Here is a 25,703-nt window from a genome sequence, read left to right as displayed (position 1 = left end):
ATACACATTTTCAGAAAAATCTGATTAATTTTTCTGACTAATAAAAAAACAACTAACTATCCTCTTGGTGCAAAATTTAGACAAGTTTTGAATACTACTACAAGTTATGTACTGTACAAATACATACGTATTTTGATGTATGCAGAGGTGCAAAGCATGTAGAGGTTGAGGCGTTCAGACACGTGTATTAATGTTGTGTACGTCACTATAAGTGCTTCCTACTCTTCAAAAAACTTATCATATAAGATGGGTAGAAAAGATAAAAACAAAAAAAAGATAAGTGGTGGTGCAAAAACTGCACTTAAAACTGAAAAAAAGCTGAATGCTAAACAAAAAAGAGAATTGGCTACACTTGGTGAGGTTAGGAAAATGTATACATAAATATAAGAAATTATAGCATATTTATAAAGCTTCTAAACATTTCTAAAAAAGTCAGATTTTGCACCGAAATATATTTGATTTAGTTTAAGAGAAAAATATTTTTATTGTATGTCATCCCTATTTAACATGTAATTATAGTCTTAATATAATTTATTATCCAAATATTATAAATGTGATTCATAATGCATAATTCATAGTGAAGAAATGATATTGATTTATTGTCATATATTCCAGGAAGATATAGAGAATGTGATTGCTCAAATTGAAAAAGAAGAAACTAAAAGACAACGTGTTATTGAAAAAACAGTAGATCCACCATCTAGACGTGTAAACTTTACTTTAACAGCACATCCTTTCAAAGATGAACTTGTTATGCTTGGTGGAGAATTTCATGATGGACGAACAGTAAATTAAAAAGTTTTATATGTTGATATAAGATTTTATAAATAATGATGTCTACTTCTCTTGTATATTTCATATTTATCTGCAGACGTTTGTTTATGGAGATATGTTTATATATAATATAAACAAAAATGAGTGGACGATCATTAAAGCACCTGGTGCTCCTCCTCCACGTTGTGGTCATCAAGCTGTAACTACAAGTGCAAATAAAGGAGAACTATGGGTATTTGGTGGTGAATTTTCAAGTCCTTCGGAATCACAATTTTATCACTATAGAGATTTATGGGTTTACCGATTTGGAGAGAAAAAGTGGGAAAAAGTTTTGTATGTTGACCATATTTTTTAAATATTTTGCAAGTCAAGATTTTCAGTTGCTTATCTCCTTTAATTTCCTTTTAAGATCTTCTGGTGGGCCATCAGCCAGAAGTGGCCACAGAATGGCACATATAAAAAAACAGTTGATAGTATTTGGTGGATTTCATGATAACTTAAGGAATTATAAATATTACAATGATGTACATATATTTAATCTTGAAACATATGTGTGGCACAAAATTGATGTAATAGGTAAAATCTTAATAAATAAAAAGTGTAGTTTAAAAGCAGATTATTATATTAACATATCTTGTATGAACCAGGTACTCCACCATTTCCAAGATCTGGGTGTATATTGCTACCAACACCTGACAATAAACTTCTTGTATATGGTGGTTATAGTAAAGAAAGAATAAAAAAAGATGTTGATAAAGGCTGCATTCATAGTGACATGTTCTTATTGACTCCTGAGAGTAAGCAACTTTTTATATAAAATGTTTCATATATTAAAATTTTAAATAATATTAAATATTATGTCACAGAGAATGATCAGTCAGGTTTAAAATGGAAGTGGGTGCCTGTAAAACAATCAGGAGTTAAAATATCACCACGATGTAGTACACCTGCCACTTTGGTTCAACCAAATTTGGCTTACTTATTTGGTGGAGTTTTTGATGAAGAAGATAATGAAGAGGAACTTCGTGGAACATTTTACAATGACTTAGTAGCTTTAGATCTAGAAAAATTTCAATGGCACATAGGTAAATATATTAATTAATATAAAACTTCTCCTGATAGAATAATAGAATAAATATAGTACTGTTTACCATCAGTAACACTGAATGGAAAAAGAGATATAACTACACGACGTCGAAGAAGAAAATTGAAGGAAGATGATGGGCAAGAAAATGATATCGAAATGGGAGATGACAATGATATGGATACGCAAGAACCACTCCCTACTCCTGTTGAATCTAAAGTTATTGATGATGATGGAATCTTCACAGTTACAATAGGATCAACACAAATATCTACTATTGATACAAAAGAAAACATATATAAAGATATGTTTGTTCCACCCTCAAGAATGAATTCTGGATTAGTTGTAAAGCACAATATCTTATATTTATATGGAGGCTTATTTGAGGATGAAAACAGACAATATACACTCAACGACTTTTATAGTTTAGGTAATAATTTATACATACGTAATTAATTTGATAAATGTTGTATATATTGTGCATTGCTGAAAAGATGACCAGCACAACAGTACAGGGATCGTTCACCGTCACGCATTGCTATGTTGTTTTGTTTATATATGTAACATTTATATATTTAATCATTTCGGCCAATACGCGTACTTATCTTTATGATTGTGCTGAGTCTATACGAGATAACCAATCACAACCACATTCCTTACTCTAATCATCTTTTTAGTACGCACAGTACATACAATAGAAACTTATAAAATAAAATTTGTTTCTAATTCGTTTCTTTTTATAGATTATCGTAAATTAGATGAGTGGAATACAATATTAAGGGATGATTTGTCTTCACAAATTTGGTATGATTCCAGTGATTCTAGTTCAGACAGTGAACACACAGATGATAGTGATGAAAATGAGAGTGATTCTATAGACAAGCAGATGGATGTTTGTGAAAATTAATGATTCCATTGTATTGTATAATAGAATGTCTTAAATAAATTATGTTTCAAATTATTTTTAATATTTAATCTGATTTCAATCACTAAATTTAATCCTAAAATATTTTTTAATGTAATTTATTTAAATTACATTTCTTTTAAATTATTTAGTTTTAATTCTTTTGTGTAATTGTTTCTTTCAAGATGTTCTCCTTAAATTGTTGCAGAATAGAAGAGTTCTATAAATAAAAAAAGTAATAAATATTAATCATTGTAAATGTAAAGTATATATATACATATAATTGTTTAAATTACCTCAGTGATAATAAATAATGTACAATCAGAACTACAATTATAAAAAACACTATTTTTATCTTCTGTATAATCATCTTTTAAGAATATAAAAATATTAAAAATTTTACTTCCACCTTTAATTAAATTTATGACATCATTATAAAATTTAAGATTTTCAAATTTGCTAGTTACAATGTGAACTGTAAATAAAAATCTTTTTTAATTTCTTCATGTATCACCATGAAAGTATATAATTTATAAATAACTACCTTCTGGATTTAATTTTTTGCTAACATTACCGATAATGCTTCTAATTTTTAATATAATATTTAAGACATCATTTATTTTTTCATCTAAGGAAACGTCTCTCCATTCATTATACTGCAATGTATATAAATTTATTGTTTTGAAACATATTAAAATGTCAATATGTTATCTCACCTGTTGTGGTACTGGATATTGTGCTTGCATTAATGACGGCACTGATAAAAATTCTGGGAATTCATTTGATAATCTTTTGTACAAATCATCAGATATATATGGAATTATAGGTGCAGATATACGTAAAAATACTTCTAAACATTTTCTTAAGCTATATGTATGACTTACATGTGCATCTATGTCTTTGCTCTTATATCCCCATTTAGTTGCTTCCTATATAGAATAAGATCTCTAATTATATTTTAAATTATATTTCTCCATTAGTAATTACAAATTTTAATAACCATAGTATTACCAAATAAAAATCACAAAATTCATAATATAGGAATTGCTTCATTGATGCAATAGCTTTATGGAAATCTCGTTGCATAAATGAATCACTGACTATATTTATCATTAGAGATAATCTGCTTAGAATCCATTGATCAATAATTGTCATATTTGTAGGTTCTTGATACACTTGTTTGCTTGTCATCAGTAAAACATATTTGCCTGCTTGCCAAATCTTATTTAAAAAAAATTTGTTTGTTTGGCACTCCATAATATCAAACTTGATATGTTGATCTATTTAAACAAAGATATTTGTATGTATTATAATTAAAACTGTATAATAATAAGAGGAAATATTATTAATTGATATGTACTAACTTTTAATATTGTGACTACATAATGTCATACGTAACGCGTCTGCACCATGTTCTGGTATACCATTAGGAAACTGTTTATTATTTGCATTTAACATTCGTTTTAAAACAGATTCACTAATTAAACCTGTATTATAACTTTCTTTCATTTGTGCAATCAGGTCCTATTTACATCACAATATTTAAAATAAAGATACGTTTTTTTCAAATAAAACACCTATATTAATCCTTACATTTAAGGTAATACCATTGATAATATTTTCTGGAGAAACAATATTCCCAGTTGTTTTAGACATTTTCTTTCCATAAGCATCACATACAAGACCATGCAGTAAAACTTCCTGAATGAACAATTGTTATTAAAATGTTAAATGAATCTTATAAGATTATATATCAATGTTAAAAGAAATATGTGCCAAAGAATAGAAGATCTTACATTAAAAGGTATACAATTAGTCAATTCCAATCCTAGCATTACCATCCTTGCAACCCAAAAGAAAAGAATATCACTTCCCGTTTCCATTAATGTTAAAGGATAATATCTTTTAAAATCTTCTGTCTAAAAATGTCTTCTAATATAATCATATTTTACATATTATTCAATTATTATAGCTTTATACCTTCTTTGGCCATCCCATTACCGCAAACGGAAGTATAGCAGAAGAAAACCAAGTATCCAATACATCCTGATCTTTATGTAATTTTACATCTGGTCCATATTTATTTTGTACAATAGTTTTTGCATCATTTTCAGTTCTACTAATTACCCATTCAGTTTTACCTTCAACTGTAACATAATATGCAGGAATAGAATGTCCCCACCAAATTTGTCTTGAAATACACCAATCTCTAAAAGGAATATATAATTAAGAAATGAATGATATTATCAATCTTTTCTATATATTGTTTATATCTTTTTTATACCTGTTATTATTGAGATAATCATACCACAGTTTTTCATAAGTATTAGGTATTATTTTTAAATGCCCCTGTTCCACAGCTTGTAGCGCCTTCTGAGCCATACTTTCACATTTAATAAACCATTGTTCTTTGAGTAAGTATTCTATGACATCATGAGATCGTGAACACAATGGCACGTACATCTCGTGATCACTGATACTGTTTAGAATACCTTTATTTGACAATTCGTTTAAAATTTTCTCTCGAGCAATAAATCTTGGCAAACCCTAAAATTTGTAATAAAAAAGAGTTACAATAAAGGAATTTACTATATTAAAACGAAGTTTGTAAAAAATGCAATTATTTAAATAAAAGATAAATGTACTTTAAATTGTTTGCCTATTCCTGTTATATTTCCATATTCATCAATAACTTCAATAATTTCTAATTGATGATTCATTGCAATCTGGTAATCTAAAGAATCATGCGCTGGTGTTACTTTTACTGCACCTAAAAGAATTATTTTTATAACAATGTACTATTCTGACTAATAAAAGTTTGAAATAATTAAAATGTAATTACCTGTGCCATATTGTCTGTCAACTAAAGGATCAGAAATAACAGGAATGTATGTTTCTCTTAAAGTATGCCAAACTTGATGCCCAATATATTTTGTGTATCTTTCATCATCTGGATGAACAGCAATTGCTACATCTCCAAAAAGAGTTTCTGGTCTAGTAGTTGCTACTACTATCTTATCTTCTAAGAAAACAAAAATTGAAACAAATTTTCTTACAAATGGATTACATACAATATGGTAGTATTATATTTGAATGATTATACTTGAATCTTTCACTGGATAAGCTATATATGCCATTTCACCAAATGTAATCATTTTCTTGTATCCTGGAACTTGGAGCTGTGTCTTTTTAGTAATGTATAAGCGTTCTACCTCAATATCCGATATTGTACTACGTAGAGTAGGGGACCAATTTATCAAATCTTTCTTCCTATATAATAAATTTCGATTGTTCAATATGACAAGTGCTTCTATCACAGCAACATTATGATCCTGAAATTTCAAATATAAAAGAATACTTTGCTTGTTTAACATTTCAGATACCTTTTATGGAAAAATTCCTATTATACCTTACTCATTGTAAAGTATTCTTTAGACCAATCTAAACTAGCACCCAAAGCTTCTAATTGAGATTTTATATTATTTTGTTTTTCATTTTTCCACTGCCAAATAAATGACAGAAACTGTTCTTTTCCTATATCTGACTTACTGATACCCTTTACTTTAAAAAGATATTTTTCTATCATCATTTGTGTTGCAATTCCAGCATGATCAAAACCTGGTATCCATATTACAGGATGTCCCTTCATTCTATACCTAAATGCAAATTACCTTCTGAATTGTTATTTGATTTAACATTTAAATAATTAATAATTTTTGTAAAGATACCATCTTGCTAATATATCTTGAATTGTAACAGTTAATGCATGTCCTAAATGCAATGTTCCAGTTATATTAGGAGGAGGTAAAAGCATTTTCAATGCTGCTTTTTCATTATTTTTAATAGTAAAATGATTATTGTCTTTCCAAATCTGATACCATTCATGTTCACTCTTTTTACTATTAAAAGTTTTTGGGAAATCTATAAAGAGGCATCGTAATGATAAACTTTATATAGACATTACTTTTTTTTTAACATTTTGATGAATGAAAAATGTAAATACCTGATAACTGTTGAGTAGAGAACTTATTGCAGCAATATTTATAATAGGACTTAACGTGTAATGAAGTATTACATTGTATGACTTTCATTATATATTAAATATATGTCATATATTTCTCCTTTTATTTTATACGTTTAAAAAAACATAACCAATAATGCAAGTAACATCAAATCATTCATTCACTGTAATCATAAATGTTAATGGTTGTCATTAGTTAGATATAATTGGATTTATGTTTATTACAGAATAAGATTTATTGTAAATTTTTATTTAAAATTCAGATATTTTTATGTTGTTTTGAATTAATAGCTTTATATTAGGTTAGCTCCTCTTAATAGCTTTCAGTAATATGATACTGTTCATTAATTTCTTTTTATCAAATGAGCTATTATATTATACTATTAAATAAATAATCCTTTTTTAAAAATAGAAAATTAAATAATTTTTAATTGTTGTATGTATTATTTAATGTATATATTATGTATAAATAATTTCCCTTGTTATTACGTTTCTTCTACAAATTTTTATAAAAGATTTAAATTAAATTTAAATGTACTTATATACATGTCTCCTTAAAATAAAATTTTACTAATCGTATGGTAAATATATGTATATTTATACAATCGTGACTTGTACTATATCAACTTTTGACATGAATGATAAAAAATATTTTGTTAAATATTCACTTATATCTTTTATTTCCTATTTAATTATTATAGTCATTCTTAATAATGAATTGTATGTAAATACATAGATAAAATAATAAATCATAAAATACAGAGAAAAGCATTTTTTATTTAACGTTAATTTAACAGAGTATTAATTCACATTTGTTTGGTACATAATTAAAAGTTGATTTGTAATTCAAAATAACATAATATTACATCAGAGATTACATTGAATACATAAAATTTCTTAATTTCTGATTAGATGCCTTTAAGTACAAATTTTGTAGTTATAATGAATATTTTATATAACAATGAAATATTTTTAAATAATAACTGGTTTCTATTGTTTATTCTGTTTTTATAGGATCTATACATTATTATCTGAGTCGCTTATAAAAAAGTTGCAGAATGGGATACTGATATGATTATTCGAAATTTACGCCAATAACAAAACCAAACTTGGTTGGCTCCCTCTGTTTTATAACTTTAATCTTATCTCAATCCTTGTATCCTGTTTGCTTCCACTTCTATTTCATAACTGTAAGTCCAAGATCCAAATGACGCGTATCAATTCATTTAGCTGGTACTAGCTGTTATTAACGGGTATTAGTTGAGACTTAACTAATATTTACAATTGAAGTGTTGCGTATATCGTTCTGTGATACATTTGTTAACATTTTCCTAAATAATGAACGTAAGTATTAATGGTATTATCTCTATATACATTAATATTAATTATTATTACGAATATAAATTCATGTAGCATAAGAAATCATGCGGAATCTTTTCATTTCTTATGGTATTAACACTTGTATAACGCTTAACGTACGATGTTGAATTGTTTTGCATACTTGTTATTTTGTACTAATGTTAATGTCATTGTTTATGATTAATAAAAACTGGACTTTGTTTAATTTCAAAAAGCTTGTTATATTTTTTCATAAAATTTATTCTTTTCAAGATAATGCCTATTATCTTGAAAAGATAGAAAAATTAGATAATTAAAAAATGTGTTACAATAAGCATTCCGTGTATTTCCTAAAATGCAATAAAGATAATTAATTTAAAAATGATTAGTTTTTGTTTGAATGAATATCTTATATTCATTAATTAATGTATTATACATATAATGTTATATGGTAGAGGAAAATATTTATATGTAAGAAATAAGAAACTTTTATATATTTATAATTATATGTATATATTTTAGGGATTAGTTGCTCTTGTAACTGGTGGTGCATCTGGATTGGGACTTGGTGTTGTACGAAGATTTATAAAAGAAGGTGCTAAAGTAGCTATTGCTGATTTACCAAAATCTAAAGGAAATGAAATTGCTAATGAACTTGGAGCGTCTGCTGTCTTTACACCAATGGATGTATGTATGAAATAAGTATCATAAATATTATTATTGCTATTAATAGTAATAGTATTAAAAATTATATAAACAATCTATAGTAATAAAATTTTTCAGTTTGTATATTAATAGCAAAATACATTAAAGAGACTCAATTAAGGAAATTTAGAATTATACATATTAACATAATATATTTTTTCTTAGATTATAACATATTTATATTAGAACTAATAATTTCTTAGGAATGTAAAACTTTATAGTATTAATTGTATACTGCAATTAATAGTAATAGTAACCATTATGAATTGACATTGAATGTTATTAAATTACTTATTAATTAAATATCTGTTGTATATAATTTGATATTATAAATATATAACTTTTGCAAAAGAAATTTTTATATTAATAGATAGTTTGCAACTTTGTTTTACAGGTAACATCAACAGATGATGTAAACGATGCTTTATCTATAATATGTAAGAAGTTCAAAAGATTGGATGTCATAGTAAATGCAGCAGGAATAGCCTGTGCCCACAAAGTATATAATCATAATAAAGATCTTCCACACGATATTGAGAATTTTGAAAATCTGATGAAAGTAAATGTTAGTGGAACATTTAATGTCATTAGATTATCTGTACCACTGATATATAAGAATACACCAGACGAAGATGGACAACGGGGAGTGATAATTAACACAGCAAGCGTTGCAGCATTTGAAGGACAAATGGGTCAGGTAGCATATTCTGCGAGCAAAGGTGCGATTGTTGGTATGACTTTGCCACTAGCTCGTGACCTATCTAATATTGGTATTCGTGTTGCTACAATCGCACCTGGATTATTTGATACACCAATGCTGGGAAGTTTACCAGAGAAAGTACGTTTTTATTTAAAGAAAACAATACCATTTCCAAGCAGATTGGGTAATCCTGATGAATATGCTAAGCTTGCACAACATATTGTTGAAAATCGTCTCTTAAATGGAGAAGTGATAAGATTAGATGGTGCTCTCAGAATGCAACCGTGAATACAATTTTTTGTATACCTTTATATTGTTTATATGAACATGGAACATGGATAAAGGATTTTCAGAACGTGGATATCGTAAATAAAAGTTAAATAAAATCAGACAAAAATATATAAAAAATGAATAAAACCGTTGATTTTTTTACATGCAACACCATTATAATTCCATTATAATTCTCTTAGAAACTAAAAGTTTTCATCTATTATAGGTATCGACAATTTTCTTTATTACCTTATGACTGTACATTAATGTCTTGTAAATAGGTTGCAAAAGTCGCAACACCTTTCTTTAAATAGTTCACTAGAGTATCATCTAGCAAAAAAGTTGTGTACATAATATTAACATAAAAATCGTTTAGTTGTCCCGTTATTCATTAGTCTTTCTTTGCAATAACCTCTGGAGATTTCCAAAATTTCAGTAAATACTGGAATTTATTTTGATGATTTTTCGGAAGAGCCAGTTTATTTGATAAGGCAGGATAATCAGGATCTCCGAGGTCTAGTCATTCCTAGGCATTCGATTCTTTCAGATTTTGTAGCTTCTCTAGTTGGTCAGGTTGTAATTCGTCTGGAATACTTGCCCTTCCTCCTATTACCATTTTTTCTGGCACGATCTCAATATCTTCTGTTTCTTGTACTTCGATTACGGTACCACGAGATGGTATAGATTGAGAATTATCTGCTGTACTTGGCCCGGATGTTGAGTCTCCTTCACTTCCAGAGCTGCTACTAATTGGAAATGGTGCTGAATCAGTTGGTAAGTCATCAACTGTTGATTTCTCTTCAATATCTTCGGTCGTTTCTGTAATTTCTTGTTCTTCTCTTTCATCCATTATTACAGTAGCTTCTTTGCAATCACTTTCATTTACTTCGGTAGTAGTGCTTGAAGGTAAATCACCATCAGAACTTTCCGTCGATTTCACTGTGTCATCAGCGGTTTCTTCTAATTCCGGGAATGGATGTTCAATTTCTTCCATTGGTGTTGCCGCAGTAATTACAATTTGCGCAACCCCAAGTCCGAAATCGTCTTTAGACTGGTCAATGTTCAGCTGCTTTGTTTTCTCATCATCTACCTAAAAATAGAAAATACATAGTTAGATTTTGCCTAACAATCAATCATTAAATAAATGTTTTTGTACTACAATTTAATAAACTGCTTACCTTTGTTCCCGATTCATCCGATACTTCTACAACTAAGCAGCAGTTTTGTGCATATTGATATTTAAATTAAATAGAAACGCGATAAATAACAGTAATGATTTGAAACTTACCTACTATACCAGGCCCTTCGGATTTATCGCCTTCAAACTGCGAGCCATATTGACTTTTTTGGTCCTTTGAAAGATTTATTATGAAACCCTCTTGTCGATGCTGTTGTTCAACGTTTGCATTACTAGATATTCCATCTTGTGATTCTATGCAATATAGCACAATATAACATCATATCAATATAATAATAGCATCATCTTTTTTAGGATAATTTTTTTAAGAATATTTTTAGAAGAAGCTTGTTACCTTTCATCATACTTTGTGTTATTTCACTTTCTAATAAAAATTCTGGAACTTCAGGTGGTGTAAACACTGGTGGTGCAGAGCTCGGCGGTGTTATATTTTCCTAATGATAAAAGACGTAGAAGAGATTGTTAAAAATAAATATATTAATAATTGAAAGGATCTTTAATCAATTAAAATTTAACCTGTGGAGTCAAAGGTGAACCGTCTGCAGCACAAGGTTCTACAATCAAAGATGGGAATAATCCTCGTTGTCCACGTAATTCTCCTTCCCACCATCCATCGTCTACATCGTGTGGTTCTTTTCTTAAAACCTTTAAAATATCGCCTTCAAGGAAACTAAGTTCTTCATCGCATGTGGCATCGTAGTCATAAAGGGCAATACAATATTGTTCTACTTCTGAAAAATAGATCAATACCGGCATTTGATGCTGATAACGTTAATTATTATAAAATATACGTGTAGTGTATTAATTTATTACATAAATTATTATGTGCCATAAGCTATACAATTAATATAATATTTCGTATTTGAAAAAAATAAAAATTACTTAACATTAGACATGTAAAGTAGACTTACCTCCTATATGATTTTGTACAATAGTTTCTGATGCTGGTAGATTAGCTTGTAGATTAGCATCTGGATCTACTGCATCATGATCATCGATTGTGTAATCTACCGAGGAGAAGGATATTTGTTGTACTAGACCTGGTCCTTGGGAAGTTAGACCGGATGTTGTATCCCTTTCAACATCGAGATAATTCTGGGGAACAAATCCTTCTTCGCCACGATAGTTTCGTGCTCGGAGCCAACCATCACCATCACCCTCACCAACGACTTCCAGTTGCTCACTTTCGACAATCGATAATTCGTCAGGGTTTTGCGCCTATAGAAAATGTATTTTAAATAAAAGATACTTAAAAGAGTAAGGTATATATAAATATTTTCCTAGAAAAAATGGTCTCTCTAATATACATATTTCTTGCTAAAACGTTAATTCTATTACAATAAGTAATAATTATAAAGTATATAGTGTTCACACCGTATACGAATAAAGCGCGGTACACTTGTATATTTGCTGCGTAGGAGGCATTTCAGATGTTTCACGAATCTCAGTTTGTTCTTCCTTTTCCTCGTTATCCCAATCTACAGTTGTCGGATCGTCCCAACCAACAGTAAGTTGTTCTATTCGTTGCTTCTCTTGCTCAAGTAAAGCTATCAATTGAGAATACAAATAATGTGATTTTGAATGGAATGTTCTGTTCTGTATTATGATTTATGTCATATATTATTAATCCTTATATACCATCAACTTCTTCACTATCATGTCTTTGCCTTTCCTTAGTTGTTTCTTCTTCTTGTTGAGAAGCATTTCGTGCACTGCCCGGTCGTTCGACAGTCGTCAAGTCGCTTCCACCATCGCCATCGCTATCATAAAACGAATCTGAGGACGGATGTTCCTGTATAACATATACATGATTTTTTTACGACACTTTATAAAATTTTCCATATAAGAAAAGATTGACAAGTTTTAAATTAAATATCAGTACCGCCGTTCCCGATGCATCAGTTCTAACAGAAAGAGAGCTAGCTGAACGTGGCATATCTTGGACACTTAAAGTTTCTGCTTCCTGCAGCCATTCATCAACATTCACTAAAAAAAAAATAACACATATAAAGCGATACAATTACTAATTGTTAATTCACGATTTGTTATAACAATTGCACTCGAGTAAACAGAAAAATAAATATGTAACAAACCTCCACCGTTTCGAAGGCATTCTATTCTTGCTTCTGCCTTTAGCTTTGCTGTCTAATGAACAAGTAAATAGGTAAAGAAGGGAATTGACGTGAATCACGTTTGACCACATATCTTACCTCTGCACGTCGTATCATATGTTTCAGTTCATCGATTTTCGTATCTAAATCTGGACCTTGTGGATCGTTTGGATCAGTCTATAATCATTGTTAAGTATAAGTATTAATAAATCAATTCCGGATATACAACGTAAAAGAGATAATTTAATAGACTTCTGTAGCGACTAGTTGTTTTCTTTCGTTAACCTTTTGTCCAGACTCTTTTAGTTGTAGAAGAACTTGTAATTTTCTACTATTTTCTCGAGCGCTGCCTATTTCACGAGCTATTCTCGTCGACCAGCGTCGAGCTTCTTTTCCAAGTGTAGCTGCAGCAGAATGATCAGCCGTTATCCTGCAACAAATCTGTTTTCTAGAGTATCATAAAAATTAACGCTTCAAAGTATATCCATCTGATAAATCATTTATAAACCTCTCTATCGGATCGTTGTCGCAAGCTTCAAATTCATATTGTATATGTTGCTTTAAAACAGGATAATACAAACAGCAGCACTGTATATTGTACTCTCTGGTGAGCTGTAAAAGATAAGAAACGAACGAAACAGTTTACATTAATTTATCTATATTATCTATGTTATCTATATTAATTTTTAAGGTAATTTGTCTAAAATTGTTATGCTCACTTGTTGCGCTTGATCACGAATTTTGCCATAACTATTTTGCGTAGCTAAGCAGGTCAAAAGTTCTGTACGACCCATTAGCGTTAAATATTCCGCAACTTTATCGTAAACATCTTGCTCTAAATACTGTTAACAGAGGAAAAAGGCTTTTTTATTTATTTTAAATGAAAGAAAGAGTTTACATATACATATATGTATATATATATGTATATCGTAATAAAAGTGACTTACTTGCATAGTGCTTTGTAAGTCGACCACAAAATATCTATTTTGATGTGCATTGGCAGCGGCGAGGCTAAGTAAATAATCATTTCGAGCTCCTGTTGATTTCTCTTCTAAAGCATCGCGTTTCGAGCTCACCTGGAAACAGTAACTTTTTGCGTAAAATATCTGAATTATTACAAATTATTTAATACCTTAATTATTTAACATTTCTCTACCTTTGCGCTATTTTTCTGCAATGACGTTATCGATTGAAAGAAGGATCCCTTCTTTTTCTTTAGTCTGTAATTAATCAGTACCAGGTTTTAAGTCTTCAATTCATTGCAAAACTTGGACTGTCTACTAATCAAATCTGTGTAAACACATACTTCTCTTCGATATCTTTTGCTTTATCGCGTACATCATGGGCACTATGCTCTTCGTCGAAGTACAATTTCTTTGTTTTGTCTACATCTTGTACACACAATTGTAACTCTTTTTGTACTATCATTAATTGGTCGATTGCCTTCTTAGAGATTTGTAGTTTATGCATCTTTAAACTCTTTGCATCGTCAGCAATTTGTTGTTGAAAAACTTCTACCGCAGCTAGTCGCGCTTTAGCCAATTTTTCGTTTTCTTCTAAGACTGTTCGCCAAACGTTCCACATATTCCTGAAATTAACAATTATTTAAATTCAACCGAATTGTTTCAAGATGTAGAAAAACATTACAACATATTTTAACTTTCTTCGACTGGGGGCAGGGACGGGGATAATTTCGGCTAAGACAATTTTAATATATACTGCATAATATTAAAGTGTACCATTTTTCTTCGCCACCTTCCACTTTCAAATCCGGAATGTTTGGTATCTTTTTATTCAAATATGCTGAGGATATTTTAAGAAGTGCCTGAAATGATCATTGGTCAGTAACAAGGTAAACTTGATAACGTGGATTTCGTAAATACAGTTTTCGCTACGAAAAACGATATCTCCCTTACCTCCGAGTATGATTTTTCAATCGCAGACTTTTTTATTGTAAAGTTGCTGAAAAATATATTTGCACTGTGAACGAATGCTTTCAAATAAAAAATTTATTTGCAAATACAAAATTATAAAATGAGATACATGTTAGACGCACTATGCTACAGAAAATACATATGTAACAAATATCAAGGGGCGTTAACTCATTTGTAATACGAGTGGAATAAGATAAAATTTATTGAAGGTGAAAGTGTAACGTCAAAGAAATCGAGATCGGTGATATAAAATGACCCGAGCTTAGGTTGTTTAAAGAGCTTTTATCTAATCCTCCTTTACATAAGTTTTAGACTTACCGTATATCTTCCAGAAGGTCGCATTCATGCTGGTTTTTCGCTTGTAATTTTGCCGCTTGCTCTGCGTGTACATTCTTAAGAAATTTCGTGTAATTTCCCTGCAAATGTTCACATTGTCAATCTGTACTTTCTCTTCTTTCTATCGTTACATCTAATTAATATCATATGCGTAATAAAATGTAACGTTATAACGCGATCCGATTTAACAGTTAATAAACACAATCACGTCGATATTTCTGTAGTAATATCCCGATTTTGTTACGAACAGATCTTCGTAATAAATGGAGGCGTATCCTTTGGTTCTTTGCCAGAATGTCGCGCCGAAAAATTGACTTGGCAACGATAACATTAACGAATACTATACATAGAAGGATAGTGGACATACGCTTTAAGAAAAATATGTAGCTCGATTGTTCGTACATTTTTGTATATTGTTACAAGTATTGATAGAGTCATCCATGTACAAAATTTTACAGGCTTCGACTATTGGATCTATTTAATACTGGTAAAGTTAAGTATTCAATAAAAATAAGATAGTTCGTATACCTCAAATTTTCCTTTATAGTTTCAATCGAGTATGTTTCAAACAAAGCACGTAGCTTCGGATACAAAAATAAAATAAAGTAAAAATTTCTGTCCTTTTCTCATACATTGGCGAGGTACTAATTTCCTGGTAGGCAAACGTACAGGACTAATGATTTAATTAATGTTAAGATTGCTATAAATTAAGTTCAATTTTGTTGTATAAGTGGGTGTATCGATATCTTCTTTAAGTATCGTGACTCATATTGACTTAGTGAACTCTGATGAATAATCATTTAATATCCAGGGGCAATGAAGCTTCCTTTAGTCATTGGAATTCTATTGATTTTCTTATCGATCCTACCAATATTTAAAAAATATATCAAGCAGATACGCTTATAGTTTGTGGACAAATATATAGTTATGTGTGTGTGTGTGTGTACTAGTAATATCACGCATTGTTACGCAGATCGTTAAACGATAAAACCTACTTCATCGTGTTCGAGTACAATGCAAATTTTCAAGTCTTTTTTCGCTCCAGCGATTCGACAAACACGCTAATGGAAATATCAAGTAACGACAGAACAGAGCTTTCCGCTTTGTTTCAATCCGTTTGCAGGCAAAGTATAAAGGAGAATTTTCAATAAGTCCGTCAATTTGTCACTTTTTACGTGCAAGTAAATTACCGTGTCTTTTCTAAGAACGGAACTTTATCTAATATTACTTGGGAACTATAGTTCCTTCTAATCCAGCTTACTTCCTGCGAGACAGAAAGGTCAGATTTTAACCCGTCTAAGATGTACCTGACGGGATACGATAATAATGAGACGGGGATGAATTCTAAACTGCATCCGTAGGTCGTCAGAAAATCGTAATCGCGACTCCTAATAAGGCGATTTATTGTTAGAAAAGATATCGAGTGACTCGGCGAACATTCTTGAAACGGAGGAGAGAGAACGGAAAGAATTCCTTGAAGTCGTGTAAAATTATGCTGCTTCGATCTCATAAATAATTAGCGTAGTTAAAATTTTTAAATAGGAAGCTTGCTCTCTGACCATTAGCTCTATTCTCGTCAAAGGGAAATTGTCGAGTGCAAAGAAGTGGGTAAACATAAAATTGTCCGGAAGACGCGAAGAGAAATTTCCGGTGCGAAAAGCAAATAGAGAGGAGCGTTCGCAGCGAGCTGCAGCAAATTTCGCCGAAAGGACGTATACTTTTCAAACAGTCTTAGGCGTAAAACACGCATTCCCTTCTTGCCAATCACTCTGGATTCTTATCATTTGACTGGCTTTCGGTAGGTGGAAGTGGGTCAGGAATCTCCCGATCTTTAACTACGAAACTTCATTGTCACGAAGCGAAGCGAAAGCCCGATTCGCTACCTTGATAAATAGATCGGAGAATCCTATTATCTTTAAAGGAATAGAGTTAACTAAATAACGGGAAGACTTTCGACTATTTTCTCATCTATGTCCATCCAGTTAATTAAAAATGATAGAAAAATCATAAAACTACGCAATGTCTGCCCTGGACATTTTATTATCCTGCGAACAACATATTAGTCGTGTTTGAGGGCGTGGAAAGATTGCAAGTGCATGTAAATCACTAGTTGTAACCACAATAAAAGAGTACTTTGCCATTCATTATTTATCGATTCCTCGAGTCATTATTGCACTAAATATTTTATAGTAAAAGGCAATTACGAACGAAAAGTCAAACATTTTTCTTTTCTCTCTTTTTTTTTTTTTTTTTTTTTTAACCATACTATCCTTTGCTTAATCTTAATTCGTGGTAAAACTTTAAATTACAAGGCGAAATAAATTTTGCGAAAAGTTTCTCGAGAAGAAACATGGCCTCCTAAAAATCGTCCTACATTCAAAATTCGGGATCGATTTCGGCGAGAACATAGTGTACAGTTATATAATAAAGGAGACAGACGGAAATTTCAGGGACAAGGAGATTTAGATCTGCGCAAAGAGGATGATATTTCCGAATGGTAGCAGTGTGAAAGCGAGGAATTTGAAGGAGGGTAGAAGTCATTATCGATAGGATGCACGTTCGTTTCGATCTGAGAAGATATTAACCTGGGTCTTTGGCCCGTTCTATAGATTTTGAGGTCAGCTTTTGGTATAGATTCGTGGCGAAGACCGAAGTGCGCATCGATTTTCCTATCGTGGCAACGTTCGAACGCCGTTTACGTCAATTTTTTCGTAAAATATCGCTAAAGATCGATACGCGGTCAAATTCGTGCGTTTCGATCGTATCGAGAACTGTTACCCTCTCGTATACTTCCTTCGATACGTATGACACTTTAGAAATGAACCCTACTTTCACGATATCGCGCTGGATCATTTTAACTTGTTTAACGACAGGAAATAGATTTATTTATTCTTGGAGAAATACCATTGCACATACAATTGCACGAAATAAAATCTGATGTGAGGAGGGTACAAGAGAAAAAAGATCGTACGGAGTTGATAGAAGAAAATTGGACAGCGAAGATGTCAAGCTTATCGGCTTACTTTTCTCGGTGGTGGTTGCATGCTGGACGAGCGGCCTGCTCTGCAGCCTCACCGCTAGCAGCCCGTTTTACACCGTCCGCCGGGGAGGGGTGTTTGTTGTTTTCGTACGCCTCACCCGACACAATATTACCACGCGCTACCACCCTCACTGCTTGCGTGTTCGTACGCTACTGATCTCCTGTCCTCGACTGAGTTAGCCTATTTATTGATCGCATACGCGCCTGCGTTCTCTCGATCTACATCTTCGGCATTTCTCATTCTCCTTTTTCCGACTTTTCCCGATGTGTCCGATCTCGCACGATACTTTGAAGCGTCATCTTCTTCTATGTGAATTTCCGTGTGTTTTATCGACTGACATCAACCGAAATTCCCCCCTTTTCGACATATTCGTTTTACTACATATTTCAATATCTAGTTCGAATTTTTTAATTATTTGATCCGTGAAAATGCGAAGGCGCTGTACACGAAATACTCAATAAACAGTGATCAAAAATAAACTTCTCTCATTTAGGCTATAATGTGTATAGTTTTGTTATTACGTTGTTCGAAGCGCCTGAGTTAACTTTATTTTGCATAATTTCACACCATGGAAAAGATTTGTAAAAATACACATTGAAATAACATACAAAAACAAAGAACCACAGTCTCGGAAACGGTATTCAACTTTATTAATTGTATAAAACGGGAATACTTTTCGCAAATACATACCTAATGAATCATTATGTATTTCGTATTTGACATGTAATTATAAGAAACGTTTAACATTACATACAAAATTGAAAAAGTCACAGCGGACATTTTTAAACTAGTTGAACATCCACAAGATGCGATAACTTCACTATACATCATTTTGACTGGGTCAAAATCAGACTTGCTCGATCCACAAGAAATACATATTTCTTACATATTTCTTGACACATATTTTATCTGAAGCGTAATCATATTCAAGCAATTTTACTCGCCTGATATTATCTTATAAAAATATGGAAAACACGACGAAATTCATTCTTCGGAAACCAATAATTTGAAGCTTAACCTTTTAAGCAAGCGAATATTGTGAGGTAAGCAAGTCTGACTAGGTTTAAAAATTGACGCAAGAAGAAAGCAGTCCATAAATACTTGGTAATCGAAGTTCATGTCTGTTTGTTCTAACTTCTACAATCGACATTCATGGTAACTCGTCAGGCGGTATAGATCCAAGATCTTGATCAGCTGGTAAACCTATGGCACCATCAACGTCGGCATCCGAACCGACTGGTAATACGACTTCTGGTTGAGGCGCTGGTTCAGCTTGCAAAAGAGCGATTGCTATCGGATTTCCACCAGCATCTAATACCGGATCGGCAGTAGCTTCCGCAAGATTTGTCACAGACTTTGATTTCACGCATTGAAAATCGACGTGTCGACTTTTCGCTTCTTCTTTCTCCCAGGACATGTGAATAAATGGTCTTTGCACGTAATTATAAATCACTTCAGCACGTCCCCCTGCTCTCTTCTTAATTTTTTCTTTATAAGTAGGATATCCTTCGATACCTAAACGAATCTTTTTTAAACCGCGTTCCTTCATTACCTGCTTAGCTACATCTCTGTTTTCGATATATTTGAAGAACCGATACATCGCAGTACTGTTAACAGCTGTTGGAAAATAAAAGACACTCTATTAACATTATGCTTTCTTTAATGTGAAATAAATCACAAACTTCTTATTGAAGGCAATGAGTTTTAATATAGCCAATAAAATGTTCAAGACTACGACCGATATGATTATCGATTTTCTATTTTATACATCCAATATACCGTAGCAAGGTCACATATTTTGAAGCTTGATATTGTAAAAAAAGCCGGAAGTAAAAAGCAGTATCCTTTGCTTACTTACTTTGTGAATATTCTTCTCCCATTTGCGGTGGATATTCTTCATCCCAATCAACGATATCATCTTCCAATAAAACAACGATGTGACACTCGCGATCGCCTCTACGTGCGCTGTTTACCATTAACGGCAGTATTAAATCTTCTAGAAACACTTCAAACTGGCATCGTGCACCTTCGTTAGACAATTCATGTAATAGCCCTCCTATGAAATAAATCACCTTATTTTTAGAATTTCTATTATTTATTATAGATAAGCATTGTGCTTTTTAATGGTTATGAGTTGTCATGACCTATTATTTGTGAAACGAGTCAATAATTTTATATATTAGGTCATCTCATAAGTTCGTGCCAACTTTTGTGTATACATTTCATGTGTCGATTTACAAACATACGGCGAAAGGGACCAATGCACTTGAAAAATGGGAAGAAGTTGTACAACGAGAGGGGGATTATATTTTTTCATGAAACTGAAAGGTATGTAAACAATCTTAACATATATAATCGCTCGAAAAACGGAACGAACTTATGGGATGACCTAATAGTAACAAATGATCCTGATTAAAAAATTTGGAAAAATTCCAGGACGATTTGTTATGCAACATTAACATAATAAATATATTTGATAATTTCATTTGTACTGAATTATAAACATTATAGTATAATTCAATTATATTTACTTACTTAAATTTTGACACTTTACTGTATTAGCGTCAAATGGTACAAGAAGATAATCGCAAGCTTCTCGCAACTCTTGAACAGCAACTGTCGGTGGACATCGAATTACGCCACCTTTATAATAATCAAGAATAGCTCTGAACACCATAGCAGATATACCATCTGCAACTTCATATTCACCACGTTCATTTGGTTGAGCATATTCAACACCAGAACTAAACATTCTACCTAACATCGTGTTTGGATGTGCAGTAAAGAGTGCAGGATCAACAATAAATCTAAAACAGAAATTTATCTTGTAACTTAATATAATCATATTAATAGTAAAAAATGTATTGTATAATACTTACCTAGTATTATCAACAATAAGAGTAATGCGTTCATCACTAGCTTGTGGATTGTTTATACTATTAATAGATCCTGATGATGGTAAATTGTCTCTATTTTGACTTTGTTGATTTTTTCCAACACTAACTCCAGAGCAAAGTCTGAAAAAAAAAATATGTTCTAAGTTACTACTGAAGATCATTTAATGTTAATACTTACATAAAACAAAAGAATTATGGGTAATAAACATATAAAACAACGCAGAATATTGAATAAATATATAACACTATTTTTTTCTTTTTTTACGTGGTGGAAATCTTTATAGGCACTCCGCGTCCTCTCCTTCTCCCTAGAGAGAGGGAGAGGACGTGGGGGCAGTGCCGGATTCTACCGGCCAAAACCTTCATGGTGGCCGTCCCTAACGCCTAAAGAAGAACCGCCCTGGAACCGCGAAAGCATGCATCTCAGGCCCCCTGGCGCTATCTCCGTCCGTAAGTAGGGGAGGGTGAATATGGCGCAGTATGCAGCCATAGCACGCCTGTCCCTGGGGCCGCCGTGCAAGGCAATCTGGTTCCCCAACCAGACAGCTGACAGTCCCGCAGTGTCGGACTGGCCAGCGGCTAGGACTTACCGGAGGACGGGACCAGCGCGAGCTGCGCCTCACTCGGCCGCCTCCTTACGGAGCATTACTTGCTCGCAGAAGGAGACGACCGCGCTCCAGCCCCTCTCGCTCGCCAACATGGCCCTCAGCACTGCTGACGGCGAGAGGTGCACCTTTAATGCAGAGGGCCTTCCACGGACTTCCAATGGGCACCTAAGATAACAAAATTCATTCCTATGCTAGGAATGAATTTCTATGCTATGTATTGAAATGCTATTTCTAGACTAAATTTAGGAGAGAATCATTCTTTTTCAGGGTAGCTAGCTTTTCTTAACTAAATAATTTCATCGCAACTATGTCGTTATTAGTGAAGTACGCTCATCCGACGCCGAAGTGTTCGTATGCCTTGTATCCCGTAAAGTCATCAGGTCCCTCTCAACCATTAGGCAATCATATTGAAGTTGTTATTTATAGTATCGACCAATCCAGGGAGCGCAACACCCTGGGCTGTCACTTAGCAAACCCCCCGAGTAGTTCTTGTTCTCTCACGACGTAAGGCAAAAACTGCCACCGTATAACATTGGGCGCTACCAAGTGCGACGGATGACTGTACCGATCCAATAACTGTTGAAAGGCGTTGCCGGTTTTGCTGCATGGCACCACCGTCTATTGTGTCAACCTTCATCCAACCGTATTAGCGGTATTTGTTCCTCGCGTTGGCTTTCTCATGATCATCTTGTATTTTGTCTCCATACCACGAAGTGTTCCGGAGACGTGAGCAGCGAGTTTGCCACTTCACCGTAATCGCAACTGCATGTCACTACCATCAGGGGATGTGACATTTCGCAGAATCTGTAGTCCTTCGTTAGTTAATCGTTCCACGTGGTGGCGATAGCCAAGTAAGTTCATAGTAAGCACACTATGGAGTGGAGACATTCCGTCCGGAAGTGGGTGCCATGAATCAAACTGTTTATCTTCATTCTGTTGTACCGTCGCCTCTATTAATCTTGATGTCACAAAAGGGGAGACGTAGCATTCATAAGCGTTACGATTATTGCACCACACACTTCAAATCCACCAGCTGGCTGTTGAGATACGTTCTCAGTTGCCTCAATCCTTGGATTGGGAATTGCGCACTCTGGAATGTTATGCATGGGGGTCTTTCGTATTAATTGTTCCAACGTGATCGATGATTACAACGTTCAAAATATTAGTCATTACGTGCTAGAAAGCAGCAAGTGTCATCTCACGTTGGGGATTCGGAAATTTTCCGTTTCCAGATCGGCATACGCTCTTTCACACAGTAGTGCAAAGGTGAAGAAATCGGGATTCTAACTATAAATTCTTTGCACGGGGTGGGTTTTGGAAAAATGGCTATCCTGCCAAATAGGTTCATTGACAATTACTTCTTTAAAAGCTTTTACCGCACCAGCTGTCATTTCAGCTGGATCAACTATCCTCTTAGATGTTTCTTGTACACGCGGTTTTTCGCTACCGGATTTCTAGGCTCTCGTACGTTAGCGTTGATGCCAACTCAATTGTGGCGGCCCAGCGGGGAGCTCTGGGTCCCAATCATCAGCCCAATTCTCTGGTAGAAAAGTCTGCCTGATTTGATTCCTTGACATCTATGGAGTTCCAGCAAGGATCGGTACTTTAGTCATCTGACTATAAGAGTTCATCTTCAGATGAAGGAATAAACGCAACACAATGTATGAAACAAAATCGACGTATAAGTAACACCTACCTGTTGTATAATGATGCCTGGACTTTTGTATCAATAATATAAGAAATAAAAATACAACTCGCAAAACATACGATAATTAAGTACTTTAATAAATACTATCAGATATTAACTTAAAATCATAAAATATTTTGGATACAAGATACAACATTATTGTGTTTACTGTCTCCTATTCATTTGTGAATATTACCTGCTTTGTTGATTAACATTAGTGTTTTGTCTGCCAGAATTGAAGGTATGACAGTGCCTTTCATTGCTTCCATCTCTTTGTACCAAACAAGATTTTGGTTTGGAAGAGCCACCACAACTACATGCAAAACAACAACATTACCCTTCTAATGTTTGCATTCGACAACAAGCATAGTGTATTATCTACAGAGTCTAATGTAATAAATAATTTAAATGATGAACAAGTGTATATAAATACAAATTTTATTGTCAAAGTAATATAATATGGAGGCTTCTAGTTGTTTATTTAACTTTTTTATTGTTTCAACATACAAACACGCGTGCGCGCTCTCTCTCACTCACACACACACACATTATTCTTTTTAATATAAAATAAATAAACAAATGAAACCAAATACGATTGCAGGAAGCCTATGTGGTATGATTCTAAAACGAAATATAATTACATAATATAAATTAAATTTTATGATATATATCAGTGTGAAATATGGATTGAATTATGTTATTTTTTAATACACTGCTTATTGATTGATCTAGTGTAAAATTATAGAGAAGTATGAACTTGTAAATTTTGATAAGAAGATTAACTGACATGCATGACATCCTGCATAACATCCTTTGATACATGCCACATGTAACTGTTAAGTTTCAAGGATACAATAGATTACAAGTGAAATTTTCATACTATTGCTCATCTAAAGTATTTGTTTTAACAAACTAGAAATTAAGCTAATAATATAAAATATCTAACATATCTATAAATATCTAAAATATTAAAAATGTTTATAAATATCAAAATATCTAAAATACCTATAGCTTTTATTTTATTTTATGACAAACATGATACTCATTTGTATCTTTTATGTAGTACCTCATTCTATTCTTATAAATACGATGCCTGCCCCTGCCACCTGTTTCTTTATCTGTTTCAGTATCGCTGCTACTATCTTGAACATAGTTTAAACGCTCAGCAGGATTTGACATCTTGGACCAGCTGTAAAAATATAATAGGAAATAATCCAAAATTATTTTATGCTTATCTTTAAACAATTACCTTATTCTCAGAAAGTATTACACTTCATGTTCTTAATAAAGTATACCTTTTCATTAAATAACTTATTGAATTACAAACATTATTGACAAAACTTTTATATGTATCTTTTCAATTTCATTTCTAACTACCTATATCTTCATAATTATATATATTATGAACTATAGTAAATATACAAATACTTAAACAATACAAGGATTATGCAATAAAATCTAAATTAAACATATAGAAAATTCGAATACTTGTAAAATTATTGTTAAGGCTTCTGTTTATTATTTTTGTAGATATAAATAATATTCATAAAATATCCAAGATTATAATTTAATAGCGTATTTTGTAAGTATTTTTTGATACTAGATATAATGATGTTGCAAGAAATTTCATATATACTTATTACATTAACAATTAAAGGGACAAGTTACTGTTATAAAATTATAAAATATCTTACTCCATACTTTCACATTCTTTGCAGAATACTTGTGCATAGGACATACATCTCACATACTTACAAATTAGATATAGACAAATACCATCCAAGTTTCTTCAAAATCCAGCTGGTTGAGGTGCAAATCTCTAAACCACAAGATTGAAAGCTAACCTGACTTCTCCTTTCAACGGAAAGTTGCATTCCAAACTGATGAAACAGATAATACGAAACACCACGGTCATTGATGACAATTCGTCTCGACAGGCGTTGCCCGAACTTTAAGCTACATCAAGTTAGAAAAACTTACGATATAGTAACTAAAATGGAATGAATAAAAATTATTTGAAAATCGTAACATCATACTTTATAAAATAATTATGAAATTATTCTGTTTACTGTATTCCATACATATATATTATAAC

The 25,703-nt window shown here is 32.3% G+C and overlaps 5 protein-coding genes and 1 long non-coding RNA gene across 13 annotated transcripts; 2 read left to right on the top strand and 4 right to left on the bottom strand.

The window, feature by feature from the left end:
- Positions 1 to 146: 146 nt before the first annotated feature.
- LOC126922413 (kelch domain-containing protein 4-like) lies at positions 147 to 2,819 on the top strand. 3 transcript variants are annotated; one of them, XM_050734986.1, is made up of 8 exons: positions 147 to 360; positions 616 to 786; positions 872 to 1,107; positions 1,184 to 1,350; positions 1,422 to 1,571; positions 1,641 to 1,859; positions 1,932 to 2,288; positions 2,602 to 2,819. In XM_050734986.1, the coding sequence occupies exons 1-8, from the start codon at positions 247 to 249 to the stop codon at positions 2,763 to 2,765; spliced, it is 1,578 nt and encodes a 525-aa protein (XP_050590943.1). In that variant the 5' UTR covers positions 147 to 246; the 3' UTR covers positions 2,766 to 2,819. The 3 variants fall into 3 exon arrangements, with proteins under 3 accessions (XP_050590943.1, XP_050590958.1, XP_050590952.1); XM_050735001.1 differs by having other exon boundaries at positions 177 to 197; XM_050734995.1 differs by lacking the exon at positions 147 to 360 and adding an exon at positions 367 to 509.
- Positions 2,820 to 2,865: 46 nt separating this feature from the next.
- On the bottom strand, positions 2,866 to 7,153 carry LOC126922206 (valine--tRNA ligase, mitochondrial). Of its 3 annotated transcripts, XM_050734583.1 has the most exons (17): positions 6,766 to 7,152; positions 6,491 to 6,683; positions 6,172 to 6,418; positions 5,866 to 6,094; positions 5,605 to 5,784; positions 5,408 to 5,532; positions 5,047 to 5,309; positions 4,743 to 4,971; positions 4,559 to 4,681; positions 4,356 to 4,463; positions 4,127 to 4,286; positions 3,774 to 4,042; positions 3,479 to 3,691; positions 3,307 to 3,418; positions 3,172 to 3,237; positions 3,059 to 3,089; positions 2,866 to 2,982 (listed from the first exon to the last, which is right to left on the bottom strand). In XM_050734583.1, the coding sequence occupies exons 1-17, from the start codon at positions 6,851 to 6,853 to the stop codon at positions 2,943 to 2,945; spliced, it is 2,676 nt and encodes an 891-aa protein (XP_050590540.1). In that variant the 5' UTR covers positions 6,854 to 7,152; the 3' UTR covers positions 2,866 to 2,942. The 3 variants fall into 3 exon arrangements, with proteins under 3 accessions (XP_050590540.1, XP_050590531.1, XP_050590550.1); XM_050734574.1 differs by having other exon boundaries at positions 3,059 to 3,237; positions 6,766 to 7,153; XM_050734593.1 differs by lacking the exons at positions 2,866 to 2,982; positions 3,059 to 3,089; positions 3,172 to 3,237 and having other exon boundaries at positions 3,479 to 3,531; positions 3,647 to 3,691; positions 6,766 to 7,151.
- A 595-nt stretch (positions 7,154 to 7,748) lies between these two features.
- LOC126922587 (3-hydroxyacyl-CoA dehydrogenase type-2) lies at positions 7,749 to 9,965 on the top strand. Its single transcript, XM_050735353.1, has 3 exons — positions 7,749 to 8,127; positions 8,644 to 8,808; positions 9,221 to 9,965. The coding sequence occupies exons 1-3, from the start codon at positions 8,122 to 8,124 to the stop codon at positions 9,812 to 9,814; spliced, it is 765 nt and encodes a 254-aa protein (XP_050591310.1). The 5' UTR covers positions 7,749 to 8,121; the 3' UTR covers positions 9,815 to 9,965.
- A 51-nt stretch (positions 9,966 to 10,016) lies between these two features.
- Positions 10,017 to 18,589, bottom strand: LOC126922198 (protein nervous wreck). The gene is made up of 21 exons (XM_050734567.1): positions 18,399 to 18,589; positions 15,358 to 15,455; positions 15,022 to 15,067; positions 14,845 to 14,930; positions 14,412 to 14,693; positions 14,262 to 14,325; positions 14,053 to 14,181; positions 13,825 to 13,947; positions 13,614 to 13,717; positions 13,391 to 13,535; positions 13,205 to 13,282; positions 13,088 to 13,139; positions 12,877 to 12,980; positions 12,633 to 12,786; positions 12,369 to 12,541; positions 11,906 to 12,212; positions 11,511 to 11,725; positions 11,329 to 11,428; positions 11,085 to 11,228; positions 10,975 to 11,006; positions 10,017 to 10,886 (listed from the first exon to the last, which is right to left on the bottom strand). Exons 1-21 carry the CDS (start codon positions 18,417 to 18,419, stop codon positions 10,323 to 10,325), a joined length of 3,021 nt encoding a protein of 1,006 aa, XP_050590524.1. The 5' UTR covers positions 18,420 to 18,589; the 3' UTR covers positions 10,017 to 10,322.
- Positions 18,590 to 19,042: 453 nt separating this feature from the next.
- LOC126922507 (BTB/POZ domain-containing protein 10) lies at positions 19,043 to 25,568 on the bottom strand. 4 transcript variants are annotated; one of them, XM_050735102.1, is made up of 7 exons: positions 25,385 to 25,568; positions 24,675 to 24,797; positions 23,805 to 23,921; positions 21,296 to 21,433; positions 20,952 to 21,223; positions 20,275 to 20,472; positions 19,043 to 20,033 (listed from the first exon to the last, which is right to left on the bottom strand). In XM_050735102.1, the coding sequence occupies exons 1-7, from the start codon at positions 25,480 to 25,482 to the stop codon at positions 19,567 to 19,569; spliced, it is 1,413 nt and encodes a 470-aa protein (XP_050591059.1). In that variant the 5' UTR covers positions 25,483 to 25,568; the 3' UTR covers positions 19,043 to 19,566. The 4 variants fall into 4 exon arrangements, with proteins under 4 accessions (XP_050591059.1, XP_050591049.1, XP_050591081.1 ...); XM_050735092.1 differs by having other exon boundaries at positions 25,364 to 25,565; XM_050735124.1 differs by lacking the exon at positions 25,385 to 25,568 and adding an exon at positions 24,858 to 25,008.
- Positions 22,531 to 23,798, bottom strand: LOC126922905 (uncharacterized). The gene is made up of 2 exons (XR_007712993.1): positions 23,095 to 23,798; positions 22,531 to 23,011 (listed from the first exon to the last, which is right to left on the bottom strand). It is a non-coding gene; the product is annotated as an uncharacterized LOC126922905 (long non-coding RNA).
- Positions 25,569 to 25,703: the final 135 nt, after the last annotated feature.

Source organism: Bombus affinis, chromosome 1 (genome assembly GCF_024516045.1).
Source record: "Bombus affinis isolate iyBomAffi1 chromosome 1, iyBomAffi1.2, whole genome shotgun sequence".
In the NCBI taxonomy this organism is placed as follows: domain Eukaryota; kingdom Metazoa; phylum Arthropoda; class Insecta; order Hymenoptera; family Apidae; genus Bombus; species Bombus affinis.
This window is presented reverse-complemented; position numbering and strand designations above follow the sequence as displayed.

Coding starts and splice junctions, on each gene's coding strand:
- LOC126922587 (XM_050735353.1), top strand. Junction 8,809..9,220: donor CTGTCTTTACACCAATGGAT/GTATGTATGAAA, acceptor TTTGTTTTACAG/GTAACATCAACAGATGATGT.
- LOC126922413 (XM_050734986.1), top strand. CDS start 247: ATGGGTAGAAAAGATAAAAACAAAAAAAAGATAAGTGGTGGTGCAAAA. Junction 787..871: donor AATTTCATGATGGACGAACA/GTAAATTAAAAA, acceptor ATTTATCTGCAG/ACGTTTGTTTATGGAGATAT. Junction 2,289..2,601: donor CAACGACTTTTATAGTTTAG/GTAATAATTTAT, acceptor TTCTTTTTATAG/ATTATCGTAAATTAGATGAG.
- LOC126922507 (XM_050735092.1), bottom strand. CDS start 25,482: ATGCAACTTTCCGTTGAAAGGAGAAGTCAGGTTAGCTTTCAATCTTGT. Junction 23,922..24,674: donor ATTTATAAGAATAGAATGAG/GTACTACATAAA, acceptor TTTTGCATGTAG/TTGTGGTGGCTCTTCCAAAC. Junction 20,034..20,274: donor GGGAGAAGAATATTCACAAA/GTAAGTAAGCAA, acceptor ATTTTCCAACAG/CTGTTAACAGTACTGCGATG.
- LOC126922198 (XM_050734567.1), bottom strand. CDS start 18,419: ATGCAACCACCACCGAGAAAA. Junction 12,787..12,876: donor CTGATGCATCGGGAACGGCG/GTACTGATATTT, acceptor TATGTTATACAG/GAACATCCGTCCTCAGATTC. Junction 12,542..12,632: donor TGATAGTGAAGAAGTTGATG/GTATATAAGGAT, acceptor CTCAATTGATAG/CTTTACTTGAGCAAGAGAAG.
- LOC126922206 (XM_050734574.1), bottom strand. CDS start 6,853: ATGAAAGTCATACAATGTAATACTTCATTACACGTTAAGTCCTATTAT. Junction 6,095..6,171: donor AATACTTTACAATGAGTAAG/GTATAATAGGAA, acceptor TTGAAATTTCAG/GATCATAATGTTGCTGTGAT. Junction 2,983..3,058: donor CATTATTTATTATCACTGAG/GTAATTTAAACA, acceptor TTTTATTTATAG/AACTCTTCTATTCTGCAACA.